At 38.7% G+C, this 24,185-nt stretch overlaps 2 protein-coding genes across 3 annotated transcripts; both read left to right on the plus strand.

Moving 5' to 3' along the window:
* The first annotated feature begins 853 nt into the window (after window positions 1–853).
* Window positions 854–16,117, plus strand: LOC101464439 (adhesion G protein-coupled receptor E5). Of its 2 annotated transcripts, XM_014410464.4 has the most exons (17): window positions 854–1,166; window positions 4,905–4,985; window positions 5,429–5,578; window positions 5,929–6,072; window positions 7,629–7,769; window positions 8,269–8,312; window positions 8,647–8,751; window positions 8,847–9,000; window positions 9,103–9,222; window positions 9,301–9,500; window positions 9,648–9,815; window positions 10,196–10,390; window positions 12,181–12,398; window positions 12,565–12,723; window positions 13,592–13,763; window positions 13,955–14,056; window positions 14,235–16,117. In XM_014410464.4, the coding sequence occupies exons 1-17, from the start codon at window positions 1,136–1,138 to the stop codon at window positions 14,274–14,276; spliced, it is 2,226 nt and encodes a 741-aa protein (XP_014265950.2). In that variant the 5' UTR covers window positions 854–1,135; the 3' UTR covers window positions 14,277–16,117. The 2 variants fall into 2 exon arrangements, with proteins under 2 accessions (XP_014265950.2, XP_014265951.2); XM_014410465.4 differs by lacking the exon at window positions 5,929–6,072 and having other exon boundaries at window positions 855–1,166.
* A 649-nt stretch (window positions 16,118–16,766) lies between these two features.
* Window positions 16,767–23,796, plus strand: LOC101464164 (long-chain fatty acid transport protein 1). Its single transcript, XM_004539109.4, has 14 exons — window positions 16,767–16,914; window positions 16,993–17,172; window positions 17,282–17,420; window positions 17,529–17,784; window positions 17,916–18,074; window positions 18,638–18,707; window positions 18,923–19,014; window positions 20,827–20,936; window positions 21,076–21,285; window positions 21,391–21,517; window positions 21,599–21,736; window positions 23,002–23,166; window positions 23,258–23,404; window positions 23,498–23,796. The coding sequence occupies exons 2-14, from the start codon at window positions 17,003–17,005 to the stop codon at window positions 23,653–23,655; spliced, it is 1,941 nt and encodes a 646-aa protein (XP_004539166.3). The 5' UTR covers window positions 16,767–16,914; window positions 16,993–17,002; the 3' UTR covers window positions 23,656–23,796.
* The last annotated feature ends 389 nt before the right edge of the window (window positions 23,797–24,185 follow it).

Below are 24,185 nucleotides of genomic sequence, written 5' to 3' on the forward strand. Positions count from 1 at the left end.
AGTCGAGCTGCTGCATTTTGGACAAGTTGCAGATGGGAAAGCAGAGCCTGGCTGATGCCCAAATAAAGGCTATAACCAAGCCTGGATGAAATGAAGTGACGAGAGAGGGTGTAACCTTTGCAAGGGCCCTCAGCTGTAAGAAACTAATTCTAACAACAAAAGCATTTATTTCTTTATCAAATATAAAGCTGTTGTCAAACCCCTGCTGTTTTCTGTGAACCACAGCATTATGCTTGTGTGGTGGATTTCATTTTAACAGAGGTCACTCTATCTGTCTCCAGTCTGTTTTCTCGCAGCCTGGGGGTTGAGAAAATGCAGAGGGTTTGTCAGTGGAACTGGGTGAAGGGCTGAATGCTGAGCAGGCAAAGAAGAAAATGTAGAAGAAGAGCAGAGTAGGACTTGGAGGAGAATGGGAAAGGATATAAGATTACTTACGGGCAAGACTCAAGTACAGCAGCAGCTGTTTAGGCTGAGTGTTAGTCATCGTCCTCTCTTCAGTCACCCCCCCCCCCCCCCCTTTTCTGTCTCTCATGTGAATAGCTCCTGAAATAGAGGCCACTGGAGCGTAGGGGGAAATGTGAAAGCTGGTGTAGACAGAGGGGGGTTGTGTGTGCAAGCAATGTGATATGTGCCAGTGTGAGAAACGTATTCATGTGGAAAGACACAGAGTCAAAGAAAAGTGAAAGAAAGAGCAGTGTGAGGGAGACAGGGCCACACTGATAAATGAAAAGAAAGAAAGGAGGGAGAGAGAGAGAGTCTCTGTGTGTGTGTGTGTGTGTGTGTGTGTGAGAGAGAGAGACTGAGATAGAGAGGTCTCGCGCGCGAGAGAGAGCGAGGGGTGGGGAGTCGAGCGCGAGACATGCCCATGCTGAAAGTCTGAATCTGAGAGAGGAAGAAAGCTGGTGAAGGTTCATTCTTGATTTTCCTGTCACAAGTAAAAATAACTTGTACGAAAAGGACGTCTCTTTTCAGTGATCAGTGTTTGTTTTGTCACTCAAATACTTTTTCGATTTTTATGGACCTGAAATTTTTTTCTTGAACCTTTGTGAGCGGACAGCCACCAGATTTTCACTTCATTCATAGTCGCGATAGTTCAGAAACAAACTTCTGTGTGGAACTGTTTTTCCTATTCAGCATGGGATTTGGGAAGGGACTACTTCTGCTTGGTAAGTTTTAAAATGACTTTACCTTGTGTGTGTGTGCGTGTGTGTGTGTGTGTGCTTTTCCCCCAGTTTCTGTTTCTTGAATGTTGTTCTCTATGGTCCTTTCCCTCAGTCGCGGCAGATCGTTACACAGGTTCTACCAGTTGCCTCTTGGTGTTGAAGGAGTTCTTGTTCCCCACTATCGCTAAGTGCTTGGTTATGTTTTCAGATTGTCCGGGGTTTTTTTTTTTTTTTTTTTAGCTTACATTATGAATCAGCTTGAGGTGACTGTTTTTGCGAACACGTGTTATATAAATGAAGCTTAGCTGAACTCTAAGTAGATCTTTCTTGAGGTAATTCGTTTTTGTTGAATGGCTGTGCTTATCAGACTGGTTGGCGTCGAGTAAAAACCTCCAGAAAAACCGTCACATCCTCAGAAACCCTGAACCTGAATCCAGTATCGCTGTTCAATCAGACCGTTGCATATGTCAGCAGTAATATGCAAAAATCACAGACAACGTGCCTCCCCGTAAGAGGAATCTTCAAGTCTTGTTTGAATAAACCGCAGATGTATCAGAGCATGACGTTCGTGTTAGTTCTTCTGGTTTGTCTAGTGGTACACCAGAAGTGATGGTTCATGTAATGTAGGCTGATTTCAGAAGTTCACTTGACTCTATTTTATGTCATCTTTGTACAGATGCCTTACAATATTCTTTAATGAGCTCATGTTTTTATTAAGATAAATACATCTAAAACGTACAAAGCAATCATCAACTAAATATATCCATAGATTGTGTATAAAAGTTGTTAATATAGTACAGGTCTGAAAAGTAAAGACACCTAACACAGGGTGACGCATCTGGCTGCAGAAAGACATCTGATTTTAAAGAAACCTATGAGAAAATGTGTTTGTATTGTTCACTTGATTTATAATCCCAGTGAACACTTTCCTGGTGTGCTTGTCGGCGAAACTGCTGGCTTCAGATTTTACCGAATAGAGTTTGATGTTCACATTTTCAAAAATTTGGCCCCTATTAAAGCCAAATGAATAATAGTGCAGAGTCCAGGATGGCTGCCCTGTGACTGACAAGTAGCTGATGTAAGACAAGAGTCACTGAGGTTTGAGTCGTATGCACAATGACATCTAGTTTTAGCGGGCCAAGGTGGCCACAGACAAAATTGTCAGCTTAAGGCTTTAGAATAAGACTTGACAATTCAATTCAATTCAATTCAATCAGTTTTATTTATATAGCCTCAAATAACAACAACAGTCACCCTAAGGTGCTTTATATTGTAAGGTAGACCCTACAATAATATATAGAGAAAAATCCAACAATCACATGACCCCCTATGAGCAAGCACTTTGGTGACAGTGGGAAGGAAAAACTCCAGCAAAACCAGGCTCAGGGAGGGGCGGGGCCATCTGCCGTGACATAGGGTGAGAGAAGGAAGACCGGATAGAAGGCATGCTGTGGAAGAGAGCCAGAGATTAATAACAAGTATGATTCAGTGCAGAGAGGGTGACATCACAATGGTGCTGCGATTTTTATATAATAATAATAATAATGATGTATACTTTATTGATCCCTGTGGGGAAATTACTCTCTCTGCATCTAACCCATTCACTCAGTGAAGCAGTGGGCAGCCACCAATCAGGTGCCTGGGGAGCAGTGTGTAGGGACAGTACCTTGCTCAGGGGTACTTCAGGGTAGCCATTCTGTGGATTCGAACCACCGACCTTCACGTGGCAACACGCTGTCCCTTCCCCATATACAGTCTATGTTTATTTCCTATATAAAGTTATATACACATGTTGCTAATATGCCAATATGCTTGTTCAATGCTCTATAGCACTGCTTCATAAACAAACACAATAAGAGTTATCGCCCACTGCAGCATTTGTTGCTTCTTTTAGTCAACTTTTTGTTGTTGTTGCTGGTTTTTTGGGGGTTTTTTTTTTGCATCATAGTTTCACGCTTTCTGTGTTTACCACTTTCGAACCTGTCTGTGTTGAGCTCTCACAATATGTGGCAAAACTCTTCTTTTGTTAAGATGAAACCAGTGATGTGTCGAACATCCTGTTATATCACCCAAGTGTTGCAACTCTGACCTCTTTTGTCAAAACTGAATGTCCCTGGTCTTTGGTTGTGAGGAATATCAAAAAACGAATTCGTGTGCTGACCAAGTCAAAAGTTGGTCAGTAGCCTTTGAATGAAATGAACATTACTTCCACAAGCTGCTCAGTAATGATGATGTGACATAAAAGGCAAAAGGGTCAGTTAGTCCCCTCAGAAGTTGGTGAAAATCTAACAAGTACATGACATTTTTCAAGACATCTTTTGTGACAGCACTAAATATAAAAGTCAACATTGTGTACTATGTGTTAGACAGGAATACTACATGTCTGAATATGTGGTCTGCAACCAATTTTGGCTAGATGTTTGCGCTGTGGTAAAAATAAACAGTTCAGATGAATATAGGTTTAAAGTTGAAATTAACTGTGGCCTACAGAAACCCCTGTCTAACAATAATGACAGGGGCTAAAGCCTTAGTAATAACTGACTGAATGAATGATATCACCAAATGCCAGCAATTTAGTTCTCAAATTAAACATAACATAACATAACAATTTCAACCATAATACCAGGCTCTGTTTTTTTTTCAAATCACAATATTTTTAAATAACTAATATTTCTAAAAAAAGATGCTGCAAAATAGCTCTTGCATGATTAATTTCCTTGTCTCTGTTCACATGCTATTACTGTAACCAAAGGCAAACAAAAGCTGGACTTTTTCAAGCAAACTCAAAAATCCCCTTAATTCTGAAACAGGCATGTTGGATGGTAAACATATGACCGATCAACACCTACTAATCAGCTTTACTTCTCACAGTCAGCCCTTTAGTGAAAAGACAACCCGCCTGTGTTTACAAAACTGAAACAGTTTACAGAAGGAAGTATTTATTGTCTATCAAGTCAAAATATACTTCTAGGAACAGAGAGAGAAAAATAGACATGCAGCTTACAAAAGATGGCAGAAAAGGCAGAGGAGTCAATCAATCAATCAATCAATTTATTTATAAGCACATTCAGGTTGACCAAAGTGCTGTACATAGTAAAAAACTAAAAAGTAGATCAAACACACACAAAGACTGAAACAAAACACAATTAAAAGCTAGAGAGTAAAAATGTGTAGGAGTCATACAGCTGGGGCACATGTGCTCACTGGTCAGTAGAGTCGTCTGTATGCGAGCATGCGGTTAGTCTTTAAAAAAAATCAGGTATTGTTTCTGTCTGTGGTTATTTCATCATATAATAAGAACAAGTCGGCCTCGTTCACACTTTCTGTCACTGTTCACTGAGCAACACTGACTGTGTTTCCTGTGGCATTACTCTGGGACAGTTTAGCCTCATCGTGAAATAACAGAATTGTGGTAGAAGAAGGGAAACACAGAAGAAGGACACCGTGTGTGCAAATTGCTAACTGAGGAAGGAAACATAATGACTTTTGCAAAACTGTGAACTAAGCAAATAATTCTGTTTGCATAGTTCACACTTTTAGCAAAGTGATGGATACTTGTAGATGGGAACATAAACAGAGACGTTAAAATGAAGTACACTTTTTGAAGACACAACATATTACATGGCAACTTCACATTCACAATTTGTTTATTTAAAACTTTGTTTCTCTTTATATCAGAAGATGGATTTCCAATAAGATTGTAATTTAATCACATTTCTTTCTTTTGCTTTTTCTCCACAGGGCTAGCATGTGCACTGGGAAATCGTGTTCTGCGGTGTAGAATTGGCTTGAGCTACAACAAAACTATCAAAAACTGCACTGGTAAATCTGTCATTACCTATGGTTTTGACTTTTCTTTGACATTTTCTTGCTTCTGTGCGCCGTTTCTCAAAACAAGAACTCTCAGACAAACATGGCATTACCATCATGCAAGGACTCTTAGCATAGTTTAATAGGAAAGTGGCCTTTCTTAATGACATTCTTCTTTATTTTTTCCCATTTTAGGACTTTTAGCTCACACCCAGGAAGGATTCAATTTGAAACAACAGTAGAGGAGTTTGAAATAGTTAGATCATTTCAAATACTAGCATCTAATTAAAGAAATATGACACAAATAAAATAATCTAATAAGATAACTACCAAGTTTGCTTTAAACTGAAATGATATTTTTTCATTTGTAAAAAAATAAATAAAATAAAAACTTGAATATTATTTTTTACTATCTACTCATGGTTATGTGTTTTCATTTTGTATTTAATCTACAGATATTAATGAGTGTTCAGAAAATCCACCGGCATGTGGGAGTCATTCAAGATGCATCAACACAATTGGCAGCTACTACTGTCAGTGCCTGCATGGATTCATTCAAAGTTCAAAAAATGTTAACTTCACACAGGGACAGGGACAGTGCAAAGGTAAGTGTGTTTGACATACATTTCTCCAGTCTGCTCTTACCATTGTTTACAGAGATTAGTGACCACAACAATAATGTCAGCAACTGCTCTCACAAGCTTAAAAATTAATTGGGAGATACAACTGCTATTTGTCCATCTCAGTGTTAGTAGCAACAGCAATGAAGCAGCTGTAAAGATGAATGGTGGTTTTTTTGTACGTAGTGTCATCAGTTCAAGTTGAGTGGTGCTGTTCCAAGAAGAGTAAAATTAGGCTAAACGGAGCGTAATTGACTGATTGGCCTGATACCCTAATCTTGTGTTTTGTTATCTGTTGATGGGTATGCTTTATGATTTTGTATTGAAATCTACAGATACAAATGAGTGTATAGGTAATTCATCTATATGTGGGAAACATTCAAGCTGCATTAACACAATTGGCAGCTACTACTGTCAGTGCCAACATGGATTCATTCACAGTTCAAAAAAGGCTAACTTCACAGAGGGACAGTGCATAGGTAAGTGTGTGTGACATGCCCTTTTCCAGTCTGCTCTTACCATTGTTTACAGTATGGTTTTTTTTTTCAGATATCAGGCTTGGAAAGCTCACTATAGTTTGTTTGCTAAAGCTAGAGATCTGGGATTATCTAATGAAACTCAGTTATAGTTGTTTAACCAGATGGTATTACCTGTATGGTTGTACAGGTGTGGTTCCATGAAGATATTTTATTTATTGATGTTTTACATTTTACATTTTTGAAGAAGCTTCTTAAGTTAAATTAAAAAGTGTGCTGTGTATGGAGATTTGGAAAGTTTTAAATGGATTAAAATTGTTGAATGTGGGGTGATTGGTTTTTAAGTCATGGTGAATAGTGAAGTAAAAGCAAATATTAAAATATACACGATTTTCTTATTTATGGGAACATAAAGTGGTGAATAAAAGCAGTAATCATGATGAGGAGATCTGATATCCTGAGGCAAAATTAGAATTCTGGAATTTTTAATAATGGTGTTTGTATAAACTACAGAATATTGAAGTGCGAGTTCCAACTGGAATAATTGTTTGTGTAGTTTTGATCATTCCATCTGCTGTTATTTGGCAAGGTTCAGATAGTGGTATCTATGGAAGCCTGTTTCTGCCAGTGAAAAAAAAGTATAAATAACTCAAAATTTAATTACATTTTGCGCAGAGGAATGCGCACAATTTGTTTAGTGCGCGTTCCTCTGCGCCATATCCTTCCGGGTAACAAGTAAATGATGTCATTCACGTAGATTACTGATTGATAGAGCTAACTTGAAATTTCGAGTTACTTTTCTCAAAAATTGTAGTTAATAAGTCAAAAATTTGAGAAAATAACTCGATATTTCGAGAAAATAAGTCGAAATTTCGGTTTACTTTTCTTAAAATTGATACTTTCTATTTCTTTTTTAGTGGCGAAAACGGGCTTCCATAGGTATTGCATGGAGCTGAATATATTAAAATTATGCTCCCCCAGATTTGCTAATTTGGGTTTGAATATTCTCGTCAAGTTCTACTATTTCATACATTTCACATGTGTGTTTATCTGTACACCCACTCAGTACAAACAAGCTCAACATAAAAAAAGGAAATCAAATCTGTCTCCAATAACAAAAACACACAAAAGAGAGAGAGGAGAGAGCGTGAGATCAGGCTTACAGTAGCATCCAGCCAGCAAGAGAAAATGAAAGCTTACAAAAACTCTGCTAGTGTTGATATGATCTTTAAAAAGTCTTATAGGCCCTTTACATTATGACACAGTGTCATAATGTAAAGGGCAAGTTCTACTTGCAAAGTAGAACTTAGTGATCCCAAAATACAAGACAAGATGTCACAACACCGTTTGCTGGGAAAGTTTAACTCTTTCCTTAAGATCCTTTTACCAGCATCATAAAAGTCACATGACTGTGTGGGTAGCTACATTTCAGAGACGTTTATTCTTTTGAAGGACGGACCAATACCTCCTATATTCAGAGTTGTTTCTGTCTAATCAAAATTATTACATTTGAGGAGTATGAGCCATTACCTATGCCTCTGCTCTATATCCCTACACAGATTTTAATGAGTGCACAGACAGTGAAAATAAAGAAGAGCTGTGTGGACCCAATGGAGTGTGTAATAATATTATTGGGAGTTATTGGTGCAACTGCTCAAATGGCTACACCAATTACAGCGCGGAAAGGACACCATGCTCAAGTAAGTGTGCAGTTTTTTGTTATTTCCTATAAACGAGTGCATTTCACAGCTTTTATGTCCTCATATTCTTCACATTAGGCAACACACCTTTATTGCATTTTTGCAATTTTCCTGACACAGACGTCACTGTATTAGTTGCAGACTATATTTTCACCATCTTTTACACCACCATGTTTAAGTAGTAAGAAAACCAAATTTCATCCACTGCGCTTCCTGAGTAAAGTCCCTTTTTTCCCTTCTTAGTCATGCAGCTTGTGGTTTTGTTTTCTTTTATCTTTTGGGACTCAGTTTCGTTTTTGATATCAGGGCTTACTCAACACTCTATCTACTTTCTGTATGAACTTATCAGTTCAAGAATCTAGATTGTGGCTTGTCTTCCAGCACATTGCATAGTTTTGTTCCTTTACTGTGAGATTTTTTATCACACACTCTTTTCATGGTGGAGGCAAGAATCCCAGTCAGCCGGTGTGGTGATAACCTAATGCTTTGTTTTGTCTAGAACTCGATTGTGATAATTTCCGTGCTGAGAAAAAGCCAACACAGGTAAGTGTGGAAATAAAATTATGATCATTATCAACATAATGGAACAATCACAGATATAAAGCCAGTTATAGTTCAAAAATGGATAATACATCTAGCTCAAATTCTGTTTATCAGGTGTTTCAAAGTTACTTATTTATTCTGACAATAACATCTGGCTGGCAAAAAACCTCATAGCACACCTGGATTCGCACACAAGTACACCAGTTTGCTTTGGCACATCACGTAGGACCTGCTCCTCTAGACGACCCTATGGCCTCGCAAGGTTCAAAATACATGAACTTTAGAATGGGGCAGGCTGAATAGTGTCTTTATTCTCTGTCTATGTGTCTCCCAGTTGCTCGGGGGCCTGGCAAACATCATGTCCATGATGAGAAACAGCTGTTTGGCCCTGTCTGGAACTGGCAGCAAAGTAAAGCTTGATGGAGATGCGCTACTGGAGGTTAGGAAAAGATACAAGTATGCATACACTCATAACAAATGCAAATGCGTACGCAGTATTCACAATCGCCCCTCTGTGTCTTTTATTTGTGACAGAAACTTTTCACAGAGACCGATGCGATGCTGTCTCCTGGAACCCAGAACATCGATGAAAGTGTGAGCGGGCTGCTCACTGCTGTGGAGAAATCGATTTTATTCATTGGGCCTCAGCTAAAAGACAACCACACTAAGATGGAGAACAACAAGATAGGTAACACTTTTGAATTAATGAACTTGATGATTTCCATCTTGGGAACTAATAGTTAGGATGCAAAGTGTGTTATGATTTGAAAAGAGTGATTTGCTTGAATAGATGCACAGATTGCTGTTCAAAGAGGAACGACTCGACCAACTGGAGACATTCGTCTGTCCAGTGAATATGCTTATCTGGACACAGACTGGACAACAGCAGCCGGGACGGGAAAATATCCTGGTAAATATCAGTTCTTTTCTGTCCAGTTCAAGTCATAATAAGTTTATAATATTCTAATATTCTGTGGATCTTTTACAGGTTTTGCTGTGGCTGCATTGTTGAGCTACAAAAACCTTGAAAGCTCTGTGAACAGGTCTTTCGAGATGGTCAAAGGAGCTAAAGAAAACGGAGCGGACCCCTCCTACCAGGTCTTCTCTAAAGTTGTGTCTGTGGTGGTCTCAAATCCGTCGACTCAGAAACTGAGCCGCTCTGTCAACATCACCTTCAGACATCTTGAGGTAATCCCACCTGTGTCACATCCACTTTTTTTTAAAATCAGTCATTTACTTCTTTTGAGCTTCACAGTAACAAACATGAGGAGCAAAAGAACAAGAGATGTAAATAAAACATAAATCGCGTCTTTGACATGTTTGTTTTGGTTTTAGGACATAGAGGAATCGACTAACGTGAGTTACATCTGTGCATATTGGACCGAGACAGGGGCCTGGTCCACAGATGGTTGTTCTAAGCAGGACTCCAATGCCTCACGCACCATATGTACATGTAACCATCTGAGCAGCTTTGCTGTTCTCATGGCTCTTCACCCCATCGAGGTAAGAAACAGCTTAAAAAAGTGTAACCATGTAAGGTTTAAGACCTCATCGGTGACCCTGACCCCAAACCTAACGCTATATCTTGATAAAAAAACAAAACAAATTCTGATGCATGTCAGTTTGAAATTTTTCTTGTCCCCTAATTCCCAAGACATGGGAGAACAAATGTAAAATTACTCGGTCTAAAAACATAGGGTAAGGGTCATCAGTGTTCATGACTTAAACCTCAATGAAATACAAATCATTTTCTATTAGAATAGCATTACTTTATAAGTTTATAAGTAAAATGATTTTATGATCTTGAAAAGAAATGTGCAACAAAATGTTATTTACTGGTAACCAGCTGCACTCACATTCACACTTATTGTCTTCTCTTCCAGCACACCTATGGGCTCGAGCTGGTGACTAAAATAGGACTGACCATCTCCCTGTTGTGTCTCACACTCTGCATCCTGACTTTCAAGTTCTGCCGTTCCATACAGGGAACCCGCACCACCATCCACCTGCACCTCTGCATCTGTCTCTTCATAGCTGATCTTATCTTCCTGGCTGGCATTTCTCAAACTAAACCTGTGGTACGTTTCTAAAAGGATGTGACATGTGACATGCTCTACATTATTTAAAGAGAATATGTAAATTCACCAGCATTCGTGGTAACAACAATATCTTGTGCCAGGAACGGCAGCTAATGGCCTGTACTTGAGAATGTGGGTCAAATCATAGTTAATGTAACTAACTAGTTTGTCATATAGTGTCATGCAATATCTTCACATGATACTTATCTTTCTGTGTATCTGCTGTGAAGCAGAGTCTTTCTCACTTTAACGCTGGAGCATTCCTGCAGAAATAAATCTCGAATGGCGCTTTCTGACATGATAAAGCAGAATACCCTTGTGGGTTTTCTAAAGGGGAAAAAATTTACTTTTTAAAAAAATAATTGTTGGAGTAGGCTCAGAATGGAGCAGAAAATTACAAAAAATGAGCACAGGGAAGTTTGTTGCAAAGAAAACTTCAGTTTGAATCAGAATCTATCCCATAACCTAACCTATTCCACATGTGCTTTGCTTGATTATTCCCATTTAGTTGTAGTTAATGCCATTTCATTCATTAAGGACTAATTTTTAATTGAAATAATGTTGGCTGACATTACCTACTGCAGTCACACTTAATTACACTTCACTGTTTGAACTGTGATTGTTTGAATTGTGTATTTTACACAATCACAACTCTGCAAAAAAAAGACAAAGGCTTGTTTACCTCTTAATGCTGTCGTTTATTCATCTGACTAAGAACAGAATATATTTTGATCAGACACACTGGCTTGTTACAGCAGCTCAGCTATAAACTAACCAATGCAATAATGAGAAAAGACCTGTATCTGAATGAGACCAGAAGAAGTACTGCTGAGGCAGGGTGGCAGCTCAGGATGGTACCAGAGAACAGTACCTGGCCTAGCAAGTGTAAAATGCCATTTTTTGGATATTTTAGCACCTCAAAAGTACAAAAACCCACTTATAATTTGTCTCATTAATAATTAGACTGTTTTCAGTGCTCATATGTTGCAAATGGAAGTAATACAAACTAACTGTAAACAATGATGAGCTCAGAAAACCGTGGGAGGATTTCAGCCTTGCCAGGAGCATCTGCCAACACTGAGAGAAGGTGTCCTTGAGCTGATAAGCTTCCACAGATACATGGATAACAAACTGTGATAATTATGGCAAGTGGATAATTACCTAATAATGCAGACGAGGTAGCAGCTTGCTGGTTAACCTGATGCTTCTTTTTAGTTCTCTCTCTGTTAATCTATTGATCGGTTTTGGGATTCAGCAGAACACAGGCACCGAGGAATTATCTGTGGTTAACTCTGACAGCAACAAAGTAACAGCCGAGCCTGGCCACTGTTAAAGTGTTCTTAAAGTGTTGCTGTTGGCTTGATTTGTCACACCTTGTGCTTTTCACAGCTGTCAAGAGTTACTTTGTAGTCTCTTCTCCTTCAGAGAGATCACATGACTGAAGGTTCCCGATAAGCAAAAATGATGTCTGACCTTGAAGCATTACATGCTAAAATGGTGTATTTTGTTATCCTTGTCCATATGAGTTGAGCAGAATTGGTGCTGTGGTACTGTGTTTTCTGATGTTTATGTACATCTTTGCTCCATTAATACATTGGCAGTAAAGATGTAAAATGCTGCTAAGCTACTTATTCATGTGGTCTTAATTACATTTGGAGAATAGAAAATGTTTGTGTGAATAATTCTCACTCACAGAAACATTGCAAGCAGCTGACTGCTGTACGATCGGGGATAGAGCGGTGCTTTCTCCTCTCTGACGTGTTCTTTTTCTGTGTCCTTTCACATTACAGGGTGGCTGCAGGTTTGTTGCAGCAATGCTCCATTTCTTCTTCCTGGCGGTATTCACCTGGATGCTGTTAGAAGGGGTGCAGCTGTACCGTATGGTTGTTCTGGTGTTCAATGCCACCATGCGGCCCCTCTACCTATATGCTGTGGGCTACGGGACGCCTCTGTTTATCGTCGTTATATCCGCCTGCGTTAGACCAAACGGATACGGCACTAAAAAATAGTAAGTCTTCCAGTAACTAAAAGTGATGACCAGAGAAGCCTTGTCTGTGCATGTGTTTCTACAGTTGCTTAATAGTAATGACATCAGTAGGTTGCATAAACTTAATGCTATCTCAGTGAAGCAAAGAACATCCTGTTGTGAATGTGTGTTTTATCACTAAACGTAGCTGCTGGCTGTCCACGGATGACGGCTTCGTCTGGAGCTTCTTCGGGCCTGTGTGCTTAGTCATCTTTGTGAATGTCTTCTTCTTTATCATCACCGTCTGGAAACTTGCCCAGAAGTTTGCCAGCCTCAACCCAGACCTCTCCAACCTGCACAAAATTAAGTCAGTCTGTGTATTAATTTGAATGTGTAACCCCTTCCACTGCATGACCAAACTGTGTAACTATAAAACGTACAATATATAGATTCAATATGGCAGCTTCGGGACTGGGAATTGCTTTGATAGAAAGAATACGTTTTGTGAGGGGGAAAAAATGGAGGGAATGTTTTCTTAGTTGTGACAGCTCCCTGATGAGCTTCTGTTAATGGATTTTGTCTCGCCTGTCTACCTACAGTAGGCTCATACTTAGCTCATGGACCCTCCGCTCATAGCTGCAAAAAACATTAGAGTTAAAAAGAAAAAGAATCCCTTGTTCTTTTTGCTAGTCGATCATGAATGATGTGTAGTTCAGTCCAAGGAGTTGGGAAAGTGAACTTCATGTGCCAGAAACAAGAGAGAAAGATGTTTTTTTTCAGTAGAGGAAAAAGTCAGAAGGCATTAAATTATAATCCAACAATTTCTGTCTGTGGAAGAAAAGTCTCTTTTTCACATTTCGATCTTCTTGTTTGCTAAATGGATTCTAAGTTGGTAACTTCAGCTAGGCTGGATAAATAAATAGAACAAAGGAGCCATACAGAGCAAACTGACAGAAACTTCTTTTTAAGAGTGCCTCTTTTAATCTCTGTTTTATATTTATCATTAGCCTTTGGCTTTTCTGCTTCCACATACATTCAGCAGAAAGCAAAGTGAACTAAAATGATCTGTTCTGTAGCTGCTTTGCCTAGAACACATGTCTCATTGTGTTCTTTCACTTTTAATGGGGCTTTCCAAACACTGATGTAGTAACTGAGTCATCCGTGTGTAACCTTTACCATTCTCTGGTAATCTTTATTGACTTACCGTTTTTCCCATCCTTCTTTTCCGTCTGCAGAGCTTTCACTGTGACAGCTGTAGCCCAGATGTGTATTCTGGGTCTGATGTGGGTATCTGGGGTCTTCTTGTTTCAAGAGGATCCCCCTGTTGCAGTGTCGTACATTTTCACCATCTTCAACAGCCTGCAGGGCGCACTGGTCTTCATCATGCACTGTCTGCTGTCCAAACAGGTACGAACACAGTATATTTGTGTAAAGCTTCATGTGGACATGATGCTAAGACCGAAATTAAAACAGCATGAAAATGTATATTTAAATAAAATCAGTGAAAAGGGCAAAAGCAGTGACAAACATGCTAGATTGTGTCAGTATGCGAGGTGGCAACACAGATTTGTTTCTTAATGTTCTGTTGCCCTCTGTAGGTGAGAGAGGAATATGCCAATTTCCTCTCCTGTATCTGCACGTCACAGAAGAAGAGATACTCAGACCTAAGCACCACAAATCCCTCCAGCAGTCAATCACAAGTAAGCATGCAATAATACCACTGGATATCATCATCGGTCACAAGCACACTTTGTAGTGGAAAGTAAAGAACTGCATTTTCTCACTGGTAGCACTTTGGTACTTTTTAATCTACTAGGGGTGTGTAATTATTAGCTTTAAATTACTCTGTGTCTAACCGTGTGGTTTGTCTCCCTTTAGGGTTCAAAGAGTGGGCAGCAAACAGGAGAATCACAAATATGAAGAGCTCAAGCTAAAGCTTTCCTCCAAAGACTTAATGACTATCACACATTCAGCCTAATTTGTCACCTACAGCAATTCTTCATTTAAACTTGATTCCGGTGAAGTCTAAAAGCAGTGACTCACTAAATGACTACACAATGCTGGCTGGGGGCTGTTGGCAGATTCACCAACACTCGGTGACTTGGGAAAAAAAGAAATAAAGTGGTTCCTGGATATATACATTTAAACTATATTTTTTAGTTTTATCCAAGTCCTCTTAAAATCCTTTATTTCAAAATAAAATGTCATTCTTAGGTACTGATAGCAAGCATTTATAGCTTGTCTTTAAAGTGTCACATCATAAAACAGTAAGAAATGAAATTGTGACCTGTTAAGCACAGGTTATTCCTCGTAGGTAACGTAATGTTAATGGGACCAAATTTCAGTTCAATCCAGTAGCATCGTTTGCTACTTACAAGGTCGCAAGGTCCGATTTACCTCCTGAATATGGTTATTTTCCTCATTGTTTGTGTGCTGTAGTACTCTTTGTAGTTCAAGGCGTACTGGTAATGACAGATTTTTATCACTGAGTTAAAAAAAAATGTCATTAAAGTCACAGGCATGAAAAAGCCGGCTATTAAAAGTGTTTATTCAGGAGTGTGAAAGTGAAGCTGCTCGAGTGGCTTATTGGTTCACGCAGAACATATCACAGTAATAATATAAGCTGTATTCCTTTCAAAGTCATATGATATAATTATGTTAGTATTTATTTTCAGTGCAGACAATAAAGTCCATGTTATGTAGGCTACAAGAAAAAAATGAGCATGCAAATTGTTCTGTTTTACATATTTGTATTTTTGTTTTTGCATAAATGGCTGTTTGTATATAAGATTGGGAATGTTTGCTGTTACTGTCGGATAATATTTGTTTCCATGTACTCTATTTAACAGTAGGCTGCAACGGAAGCAGCTTACCAATGATGAGTTTCCCCTTGTTCCCATGTGGGTTCTTGCAAGGAGTTTATGTCTGCTTCTTTGATTACGAACAAAGCAAGTGTTTTTAAAGAAAATAATACTTGTGGCTATTTTCAAAGACTCGCCCTTGATTAACAACTGAGCTGTGCCTTTTTTTCCCCACCCCAAGTGCATATTTCAAGGGTTTTCTTTTTATTCTCAAAATTGTGAACTTGAAATTCTAAATCTGTCCCAAAACGAGTGGGCAATTCACAAAAACAGACCCACCCTACTGATAAGCCTGCAACTTCCTGCAAGCAAACTGTGTTTAAGCCTGTGAGCAGTCACAATGTGCCTTTACACACTCTTAGTTACTGTAAAACTTAAGCGATGGGAGCTGTACAGACCTGAATTTGTTTATTTTGTTGCACTTTTCCATGATGATAAATATGATGATCCCGCGCCTCTTTACTCACACAGTGCACCAGCCTCAGTTACAGATCCTGGAGAGTAAAAATAAACTTTTTAATATATTTCCAGTTACAGAAAAAACAAAAAGCGACAAAGATGTTAGTATGAGGAAACATTTCGATTGTTTTATTGTCTTAATCCTTACTGCGAAATATATTAAAGTCACCTCGCTGTTGGTTTTAACATCTACCCTGTTCTTCGGTTGGTAAGTGTGATTGCACTTTTATGGCCATCAAACCTTTTTTTCATACAATGCTATGGATATCAATGTGAAAATAGCTACATGCTTTTTTTTGTAGTATTGTGAATGTAAGTTATATGAACTTATTTTTTTTACTTTGTTCTGTTTATATTTGGTACTGTTTTCTTTGAAGAATGTGCATCATAAGATTTATTAAAGCTTCTATTTCATCTGAAAAGAAGATTGTGGTTTATTAGCATTAATCAATAACACACCACCTTTTTTCCCCATGAATGGACCTGATCCATGATCCATCCATCTTCTTCCGCTTATCTGGCACTGAGTTGCTGTTGATGTAAATTCCAGATCCATCCATTCTTCCATGGAATGGAATGATTTATAAAGCATAGTTTTTTATACTGCTTGTGAATCCAAATAGTCTTTTTTATTCTTTATGGATTTTTTTTTTAAAATTTTCCTTTGAAAACTGCTTTAATCAAAATGATCTATTTAGTAATGATTTAAAAGAAAGCCCTATACACTTAATGGATTCAAATGTTATAACTTCTACACATTCAATAAAATTGAACTTCTCTCTGCTTTTAAAACCTTGGTGCTCATTAGCCTTTCTGGGAAATAATAAATACTGATGATTAAACTCTTCCTTGATTGTAAGTGAGTAATCTATTGTAGTTATTCAGATGAAGAAATCGTGCCTATGCATGCACCCAGTAAATAATTTTAATCATGAAATCACACATTTCTGATTTTATAAACAGGACCGGCAGCACTTTGATTCAGGAGTAATGAATCACACTGGCTCTGCAGTGACGCAGGAACTGCATGGGTTGTAACTTGTGCAACTCTCTGCTGCGTGCTGCCTCTTATCAGGCACTTCACCTCTGGCTTTGGAAACATCTGACAGCTCTGTGAGCTGCTTCTGGTGCTGTTACTCAACTTAACAGTGAAGCTGACATTTAACTCGTCACAGCACACTGTTGCTGCTGAATCCATTTTTTTCTCTTGGACTATCATAATTAAGAATCTTTAAGAGGTAAGCCTCATCTCATGAGATTTCAGTTGAGTGTATTTTCATGATTTTTGTGCCTGAAGTCATTGTTTGTATTCTCAGAGATAAGATCATGGAGCGAAAGATCGGTGTCATATTGAGCTTCATTGGTTTGGGCACTGTGTGGCTGCGCTCCTTCCCCTGGCTCTGCAGTCTGCTGGTGGGGCTAGGGCTGTGCTTGGTCCATATGGGATCTTGGAAGAACATTCATATAGCTTTGCATACTGTTAAAAGAGACCTCATGTAAGTAGGTAGTTTGCATGGGCTTGTCCCACATTTGCTTCTATGCTGGTCCGTTCCTGTTTGCAAATGCCCTTCCCCGTTCTCCTTTCCTCTTCTTTGTGTCTAAAAGGTGTTTGGCTGTTATAATTAAAGTGAGAATTTCCATGTATCACCATCGTCGAAACCGAAGAACCATCCCTGCCCTGTTTGCCCAGGTAGTGACACAACACCCAGACAAGCCCGCCTTGATATATGAGGCCACAGGAGAGGTGAGGTCTCATCAAGAATAACAAATAGAAAGAAAACATAGCACCTTAATTAAAACAGCGGATAAACTGAATTAAGATGACTGATTTTGCATTTTCATTTCATTTCAGGTTTGGAGTTTTAGAGAGCTACAGGAGAGATGCCACGCTGTGGCCCACTGGGCCTTGGCTCAGGGCTGGACTGAGGGTGATGTGGTGGCTTTGTACATGGAAAGTCAGCCTTTAATGGCAGCTTTATGGCTGGGTTTTGCTATAATAGGTGTTGAGGCTGCTCTTATCAACTACAACCTTAGACAGCAGTCATTGCTACACTGTCTCAGTGTTTCTGGAGCTCGAGCGATGGTGTTTGGATCGGAGATGACTGGAGGTGGGAACTAAATATACTTTATTTATAAGATAAATACAGAGCTTATTTGGCCAGAGGTGGAATAAAACAGCTAATAAAACATGTGCTGGTTTGCCTGCTTTACATTTTTCACACTTTTGATTGTCTTCCAGCTGTAACAGAGGTGAGTAGCATGTTACAGCCCAGCATGGTTTTGTTCAGCACTGGTAAGCAGGAAGACAAGGATGAGCTTCAGGTTCAGAGTTTGGACTCTCTGCTGGCCCGTTCACCCACACACCCACCACCCTACAAGATAAGGAAAGAGTTTAATGGTGAGGCTCTGTAGAATTTGTGCACGTGGGTAGGGGTATGCTGCATTTGACATTTTACAAGATTTGATTGCAACACATTCTTGTCCTTAGCAAGTCTTTGCCTGCTAGAGTGCATGGCCGACTGCCAAAATTGGCTGTCTTGCGTATTTTTTCTTTTCTAATTTAGCTCACATGTGTGTCAAAAAAATGGAAAAAAAATGGAAAGAATCATCATCAAGTTACTACAAAGTTCAAGACTATGAACAATGTTTATCTTTTATTTTATATAATGCATGCAAATACAACTCTGGCCATGTTCAATTCAATCGTTTATATTGTTGTGCATTTGTTCTCTTATTTTTAACAAAGGTATTGTTTTTGTCTTTGTTATTGCTTAGCATTCCTCTGTTGACACGCTTCAAGTCTTTACTTGATTAGCCTGTATGGGACGGAGAGAAAACAGAGTAACAAAAAAATATGTAAAGAATGACGGGAGCGTCACGGTGCATGCCACCCATGTGAAACACCGTCAAAAGGTTTTGAGAATGCAATATGGAAATTTCTTCTTCTCTTTGTATTTGCAGACAGGCTTTTCTACATCTACACTTCTGGTACAACAGGAATGCCAAAGGCAGCTGTAGTGGTGCACAGTCGGTAAGTTTATCTGTGGAAACATCTGCAAAGGTGATGCAGTCCACTGAGGGACCTAAACAGTTTTATCAACAGTTAATAAAACTTTTTGAATTTTGTTGTAAGACATGTCTACGACATTTCAGTCATAAAATTGCACTTTTAAGAGAATCCTTTAAATAATGACATAAGTAATGATGATGACTTCTGTCACTTAGTTTGTTGTTCTTTTTTGTCAGGTATTACCGCATCGCAGCTTTTGGTTTTCATTCTTTTGGCTTACGTCCTGATGACATCATCTACAACTGCCTTCCTCTCTATCATTCTGCAGGTAGGCCTTGTTTCTTCTCATCCATGTTTTCAAAATACATTTAAAATCAATATAAAGTAAGATTTCCCACTCTTACACATCTGTACAAGCATGATGTCATTATAATAACAATCAGAATCATTCTTCATAGCTCTTATGTTATTATGTCTATTTTAACATAATATATTACCCCATTTTTAAAAAGTACTTATTTTTACTTCCATTGGCTTTGATAAATGGTAAAATCTATTTGAGGTTTACAAATCTTATTGTTATACTAAAAATACATTTTTTCCTGAAGTCAGACATTCATCTCACTGGACTTTTAGTGATGTTATTTTCTGGGCTAAATGCAGCATGTGGAGGAAGGCAAAAATAAACAAAAAGTTTATTTATTGGCCGATACAAAAATCCCCAAACACACCAAAATTCAAAAGAGAAAACAACATGAATCCATACCAAAAAGGGCAGAAGAAGAAGAACCCTAAAGTCACATTCAGGACAACAGTGTTTGGAGACTGGAGCGTGACTAAAGTTATTGCAACTGTGTGCAATGAACTTGCAATTTCACTGCCTCTGGAAAGGCTGCCTTGCAGTCAGGGACGAACTCTGGCAGCTTTGGAGCATCACATTGGCGACAAAGTCATGTGAACAACTTATTCAGAATCCAGCAGAACCTCAAAGATTTCAAACAGAAATTCAGAAATTCCTCGAGAAATAGTGATTCAGTTGCTACAGAACGATTAGCTGCAAAATGACATAGATGCTTGAAAACCTTGATCAAAAGCAGCCAGCAGTCAGTTGAATGAGATGTGCTGCAGACAAGCTCCGCTTATCAGCTGAGACTGACTCACTGTTAGCAATCTGTTTGTGTTTGTTAATGAGACTGATTATTGGCAACATTTCCCAATTTGTCTGCAAGTGACTGCAGATGGACGGCAGTTTTTCAGAGGCAGGTTGCCCCACCAATTGACCTGTGGAATTGTCTTGCAATCAGAAGTGGTTGTCCAAAGTTGAGGGTGTTGCATGCTCAATCTCTGGGCAACCAGTTGGCTCAACTATTTGCAATCAGTCTCCGACATCATAACAAAACCTCCAACAACAGCTGCCTCAACACGCTTTATATAGGATAAAAAAAAACATTGAACAAATAGACAATGTGACAATAAACTGACATAGGACAGACACGCACACCAAGAGAAGACAGGAAGCAGGCAGAGGTACAGGTGGTACAGGCTAGCAACAAAAAGCAGAAAGTGAAATAAGAAACACGAAAAAATTAATCTTCAGTGTGAAAAAGAAAGTAAACAAAATAGGCTACATATGACTGAAACATGAAGGTGAGCAGTAAACATGATGACAGGGGAGCATAGAATGCATCATGGGTTAAAAAAAAAAACTACAAACAAGAATAACTTTAAATTTAAATTCTTTAAACTTGGTTCAAAAGTAACAGTAAAAAAGGGCAAATGTTATCATCTTTAGGTTATTACAAAGTTTTTCACTTCAACATAATTCGAAATCAAGGACTTAGGTTTACCCACTGAGCAATTTTCTTTTAATGAGAGGTCTAAAAGAGGTCTACTGGTAACTGTCAAGGCAAAATCAAGCTATATTCATAAGTGAAATTTTAATAAATGTCTAAATGTCTTTTGAAAAGCTTTTCACCTTTCATGCTTTCAAGTGTTAACACTGTTCAAATGGCTGGCATGGTTGACTAGGAGGGATACTGTTTCTGCCAATATGTAAAAGAAAGAACAAGTTTACAAGTATATATTTGCTTCACAGAAATCCTTGTTGTATGTGCTCATGTGTTCATGTGGATATTTACAGGGAACATCATGGGTTTAGGCCAGTGTTTGCTCTTTGGTTTGACTGCTGTAATCAGGAGGAAATTCTCAGCCAGTCACTTTTGGGATGACTGTGTCAAACACAACTGCACTGTGAGTACACACTGGTGCAATAACTGTGCCTAGCCACAGGCCAAATGTCCTATTGATTTTCTTGAGCCAGTTCTATAAACAAGACTTGCGATTCGGTTTTAGTGTGTAATTGTACCTCTATGTCTGTGCGCACACATAGGTAATCCAATATATAGGAGAGATCTGCCGTTATCTGTTGGCCCAGCCTGTTGGAAAATCAGAGGCTCGTCACAGGGTCCGTGTTGCCATCGGTAATGGACTCCGTCCCTCGGTGTGGGAAGAGTTTGTCAAGAGATTTAGAATCCAAAGAATTGGGGAATTTTATGGCGCCACAGAGTGCAACTGCAGCCTGCTCAACATAGATGGAAAGGTATGCTTACCTGGATGTTGTTTTACTGATTTCTTAGGAAGCTAAAGAATTTAAAACACAACATCTTTTTTACGTACCTGCTATACTGTATGTTTGCACATCCAGGTCGGGGCGTGTGGCTTCAATAGTCGCATCCTACCAAATTTTTATCCCATCAGACTGGTCAGGGTGCAGCAGGATAGCAAGGAACTACTGAGGGATTCACAAGGCCTCTGTATACCCTGTGAGCCAGGTAACACCATGCACACACACACATACATGCAAAGCTACAATACAGAGAAACAAATGCAAAAATAATCTTTCATCTTTGCAGGAGAGCCAGGCATGTTAGTGGGACACATCAACCACACCGATCCGCTCAGAAGATTCGACGGTTACGCTGATCAGGATGCCACCAAAAAGAAAGTCGCTCGCAATGTGTTCAAGATGGGAGACTCTGCTTATATTTCAGGCATGTTTTATTTTGTCTCTTTAATGTTAGTCAGAATAATAATGATGGACTGTCTGTTTCTTGATTTCCAGTTTTATAATATCGAACATGCTTCATCTCACAGGTATCCAGAAAAAGAAAGCTGCAGATGCTAAATTGCCATATGAACTTTTACCTTTGTTTATAGTTTTTACATGCAGTACACATTTTAATTGGCTTCTGTTTTCATAAGAAAACTGAAAATAATTTATGATCATGACACGACTGGACTGCTTCCAGTACTGCCGCTATTTTCAGCAGTGAAAGTCCCATTCGGAACACTTTCGCTGCTGCATCTGTAATTTCACCACAGACATCGTTTTTTTTCACAGAGCAAACATCAACTTTAGTGTCAAGGATCATTGATTGCAATGAAAGTTTGCTCCCTGGCTATGACAGTTTCCAAGCCAGATGATGGTGCATTGTGAGGAGCAAGCTTGTCATTTTTTTCATTCAAGCAGTTTGTGAATCGTGAATTCAACCCTCACTGAAAGTAGTCATTTTCTGGCTTTGTGAGTTGTCATTCTCTCACATTGTTCTGGATGAATTTTGACTCTTCTTTACAAAGTTGCTTCAGTTCATTGGTTTGTTTACAGCTCTCCTATCATCCACAATGGAATTTCAATCAGGTTGAGGTCTAGATTTTGACTGGGCCATTACAACACCTTGATTTCTTTTTTTGTGGATTTTTTCAGACTTAATAATGTGCTTGGAATGGTGGCCCTTTGGCCAAGCTTTAGTTGTCAGACAGATGGCCTTAAAGAGCAGTGATTTTGCTCGGTGATTGCAAAACAAACCCAAATCACCCCTCCACCATGGTACTTGACAGCTGATTGTAGTTAAAACTGGTGCTGTGCATTACGGCCAAACATCTCTACTTTGATCTCATCTATTTAAAGGACATTATTCCAGAAGTATTGAGGTTTGTTCAGATGCAGCTTTGCAAACCTAAGCTGTGTCATATTGTTTTTAGAGAGAAGAGGGGTTTTTTCTGTTTGGTAACCTTTACAAATTAGCCATACTTGCTCTTAATTGATCTAATTAACATGCTAACTAAAGCCTGTAGAGTCTTTGGCTTTTTCAAAATTAAAAAGCATCTGGCTGCTGCTTATTTCTTTATATGGAAGCAGTAAAGGTATACTTAGTATTTCCCAGTCCTGTGAATACGTTCTTTTTCACGACTGTCATTCATTTTCAGCGATCAGAATGATGATTATTTTATTGCTCTGTCACTGTCTGTGCTTTAGGTGATATACTGGTGATGGATGATTATGGCTACATGTATTTCATGGACCGCAGCGGCGACACTTTTCGCTGGCGAGGGGAGAACGTTTCCACGACAGAGGTGGAGGGAGTCCTCAGCAAACTACTGGGACACACCGATGTTGCCGTCTATGGAGTGTCTGTGCCAGGTATGGATGAAATGAATTATTTCATCGGCACATTTCAGGCAAATAAACAGACTCAAAAGCTGATGAATACTCTGTGTTTTATTGTGTTCAGGTGTGGAAGGGAAGGCCGGTATGGCAGCAATAGCTCAGGAGGGAAACCAGTTGGACCTTGATGCATTCTTGATCGGTGTACAAAAAGCTTTGCCCTCCTACGCACGCCCTGTCTTCCTTCGGTTCATGCCGTCTGTTGACACTACAGGTGAACATCAGTGAAAAAACATTCAAACGGCAATGCGATTTTATAAAATTACATAAAAACTATATATATATATTTTTTTTATCTTGTTCACAGGTACTTTCAAAATTCAGAAGACACGGCTGCAGAAGGAAGGATACAAGCCACAAAACTCGAGTGAAAAGATTTATTTTCTGAACAGTCGTGCTGGACATTATCAGCCTGTCACTGATGAATTATATGATGCCATCAATGAAGGGAAAGTGTCTCTTTGAAAGAAGAAGGAGCTAACAAGGCTACTGCGTTAACACAACTTACTCTGACTGTGTTTTTGATATAGTTATTTTGTGTTTGTTGTTTTTTTAAGATGAACATTAAGCTCACCTACCTGAATAGATTTGATGCATCATATACATTTAAATATATGTGTGTGTATACATATATATATATATATATATATATATATATATATATATATATATATATATATATATGTATGTGTGTGTGTGTGTATATATATATATATATATATATATATATATATGTATACATATATATATATATATATATATATAATAAAATATGTTACTTCTTACAAGAAAAAGAATGACTGAAAACTCAGTAATTTATGGAAATTAAGTAATAGCTATTATTTGAAAATTCATTTTTTAACATGACCAATACTCCATAGCTGCCTAAAGACTTGTTTCAAACAGAGCAGCACAGAAAGACTCAGGACAGCACCGCACGGCAAACTTCAATTATCAGCTTGTGAACGCCTGTGCCAGCCAGTCCCGGTGCAAGT

Source organism: Maylandia zebra, linkage group LG6 (assembly GCF_041146795.1).
Source record: "Maylandia zebra isolate NMK-2024a linkage group LG6, Mzebra_GT3a, whole genome shotgun sequence".
Classification (NCBI taxonomy): domain Eukaryota; kingdom Metazoa; phylum Chordata; class Actinopteri; order Cichliformes; family Cichlidae; genus Maylandia; species Maylandia zebra.

Bases quoted from the DNA above. Each gene is read 5' to 3' on its own strand.
- LOC101464439 (XM_014410464.4), top strand. From the start codon at position 1,136: ATGGGATTTGGGAAGGGACTACTTCTGCTTG. The intron at 9,001-9,102 runs GTAACACTTTTG...TTGCTTGAATAG, and splicing joins GATGGAGAACAACAAGATAG to ATGCACAGATTGCTGTTCAA. The intron at 13,764-13,954 runs GTACGAACACAG...TGCCCTCTGTAG, and splicing joins ACTGTCTGCTGTCCAAACAG to GTGAGAGAGGAATATGCCAA.
- LOC101464164 (XM_004539109.4), top strand. From the start codon at position 17,003: ATGGAGCGAAAGATCGGTGTCATATTGAGCTTCATTGGTTTGGGCACT. The intron at 17,421-17,528 runs GTGAGGTCTCAT...ATTTCATTTCAG, and splicing joins TATATGAGGCCACAGGAGAG to GTTTGGAGTTTTAGAGAGCT. The intron at 21,286-21,390 runs GTATGCTTACCT...TTGCACATCCAG, and splicing joins TGCTCAACATAGATGGAAAG to GTCGGGGCGTGTGGCTTCAA.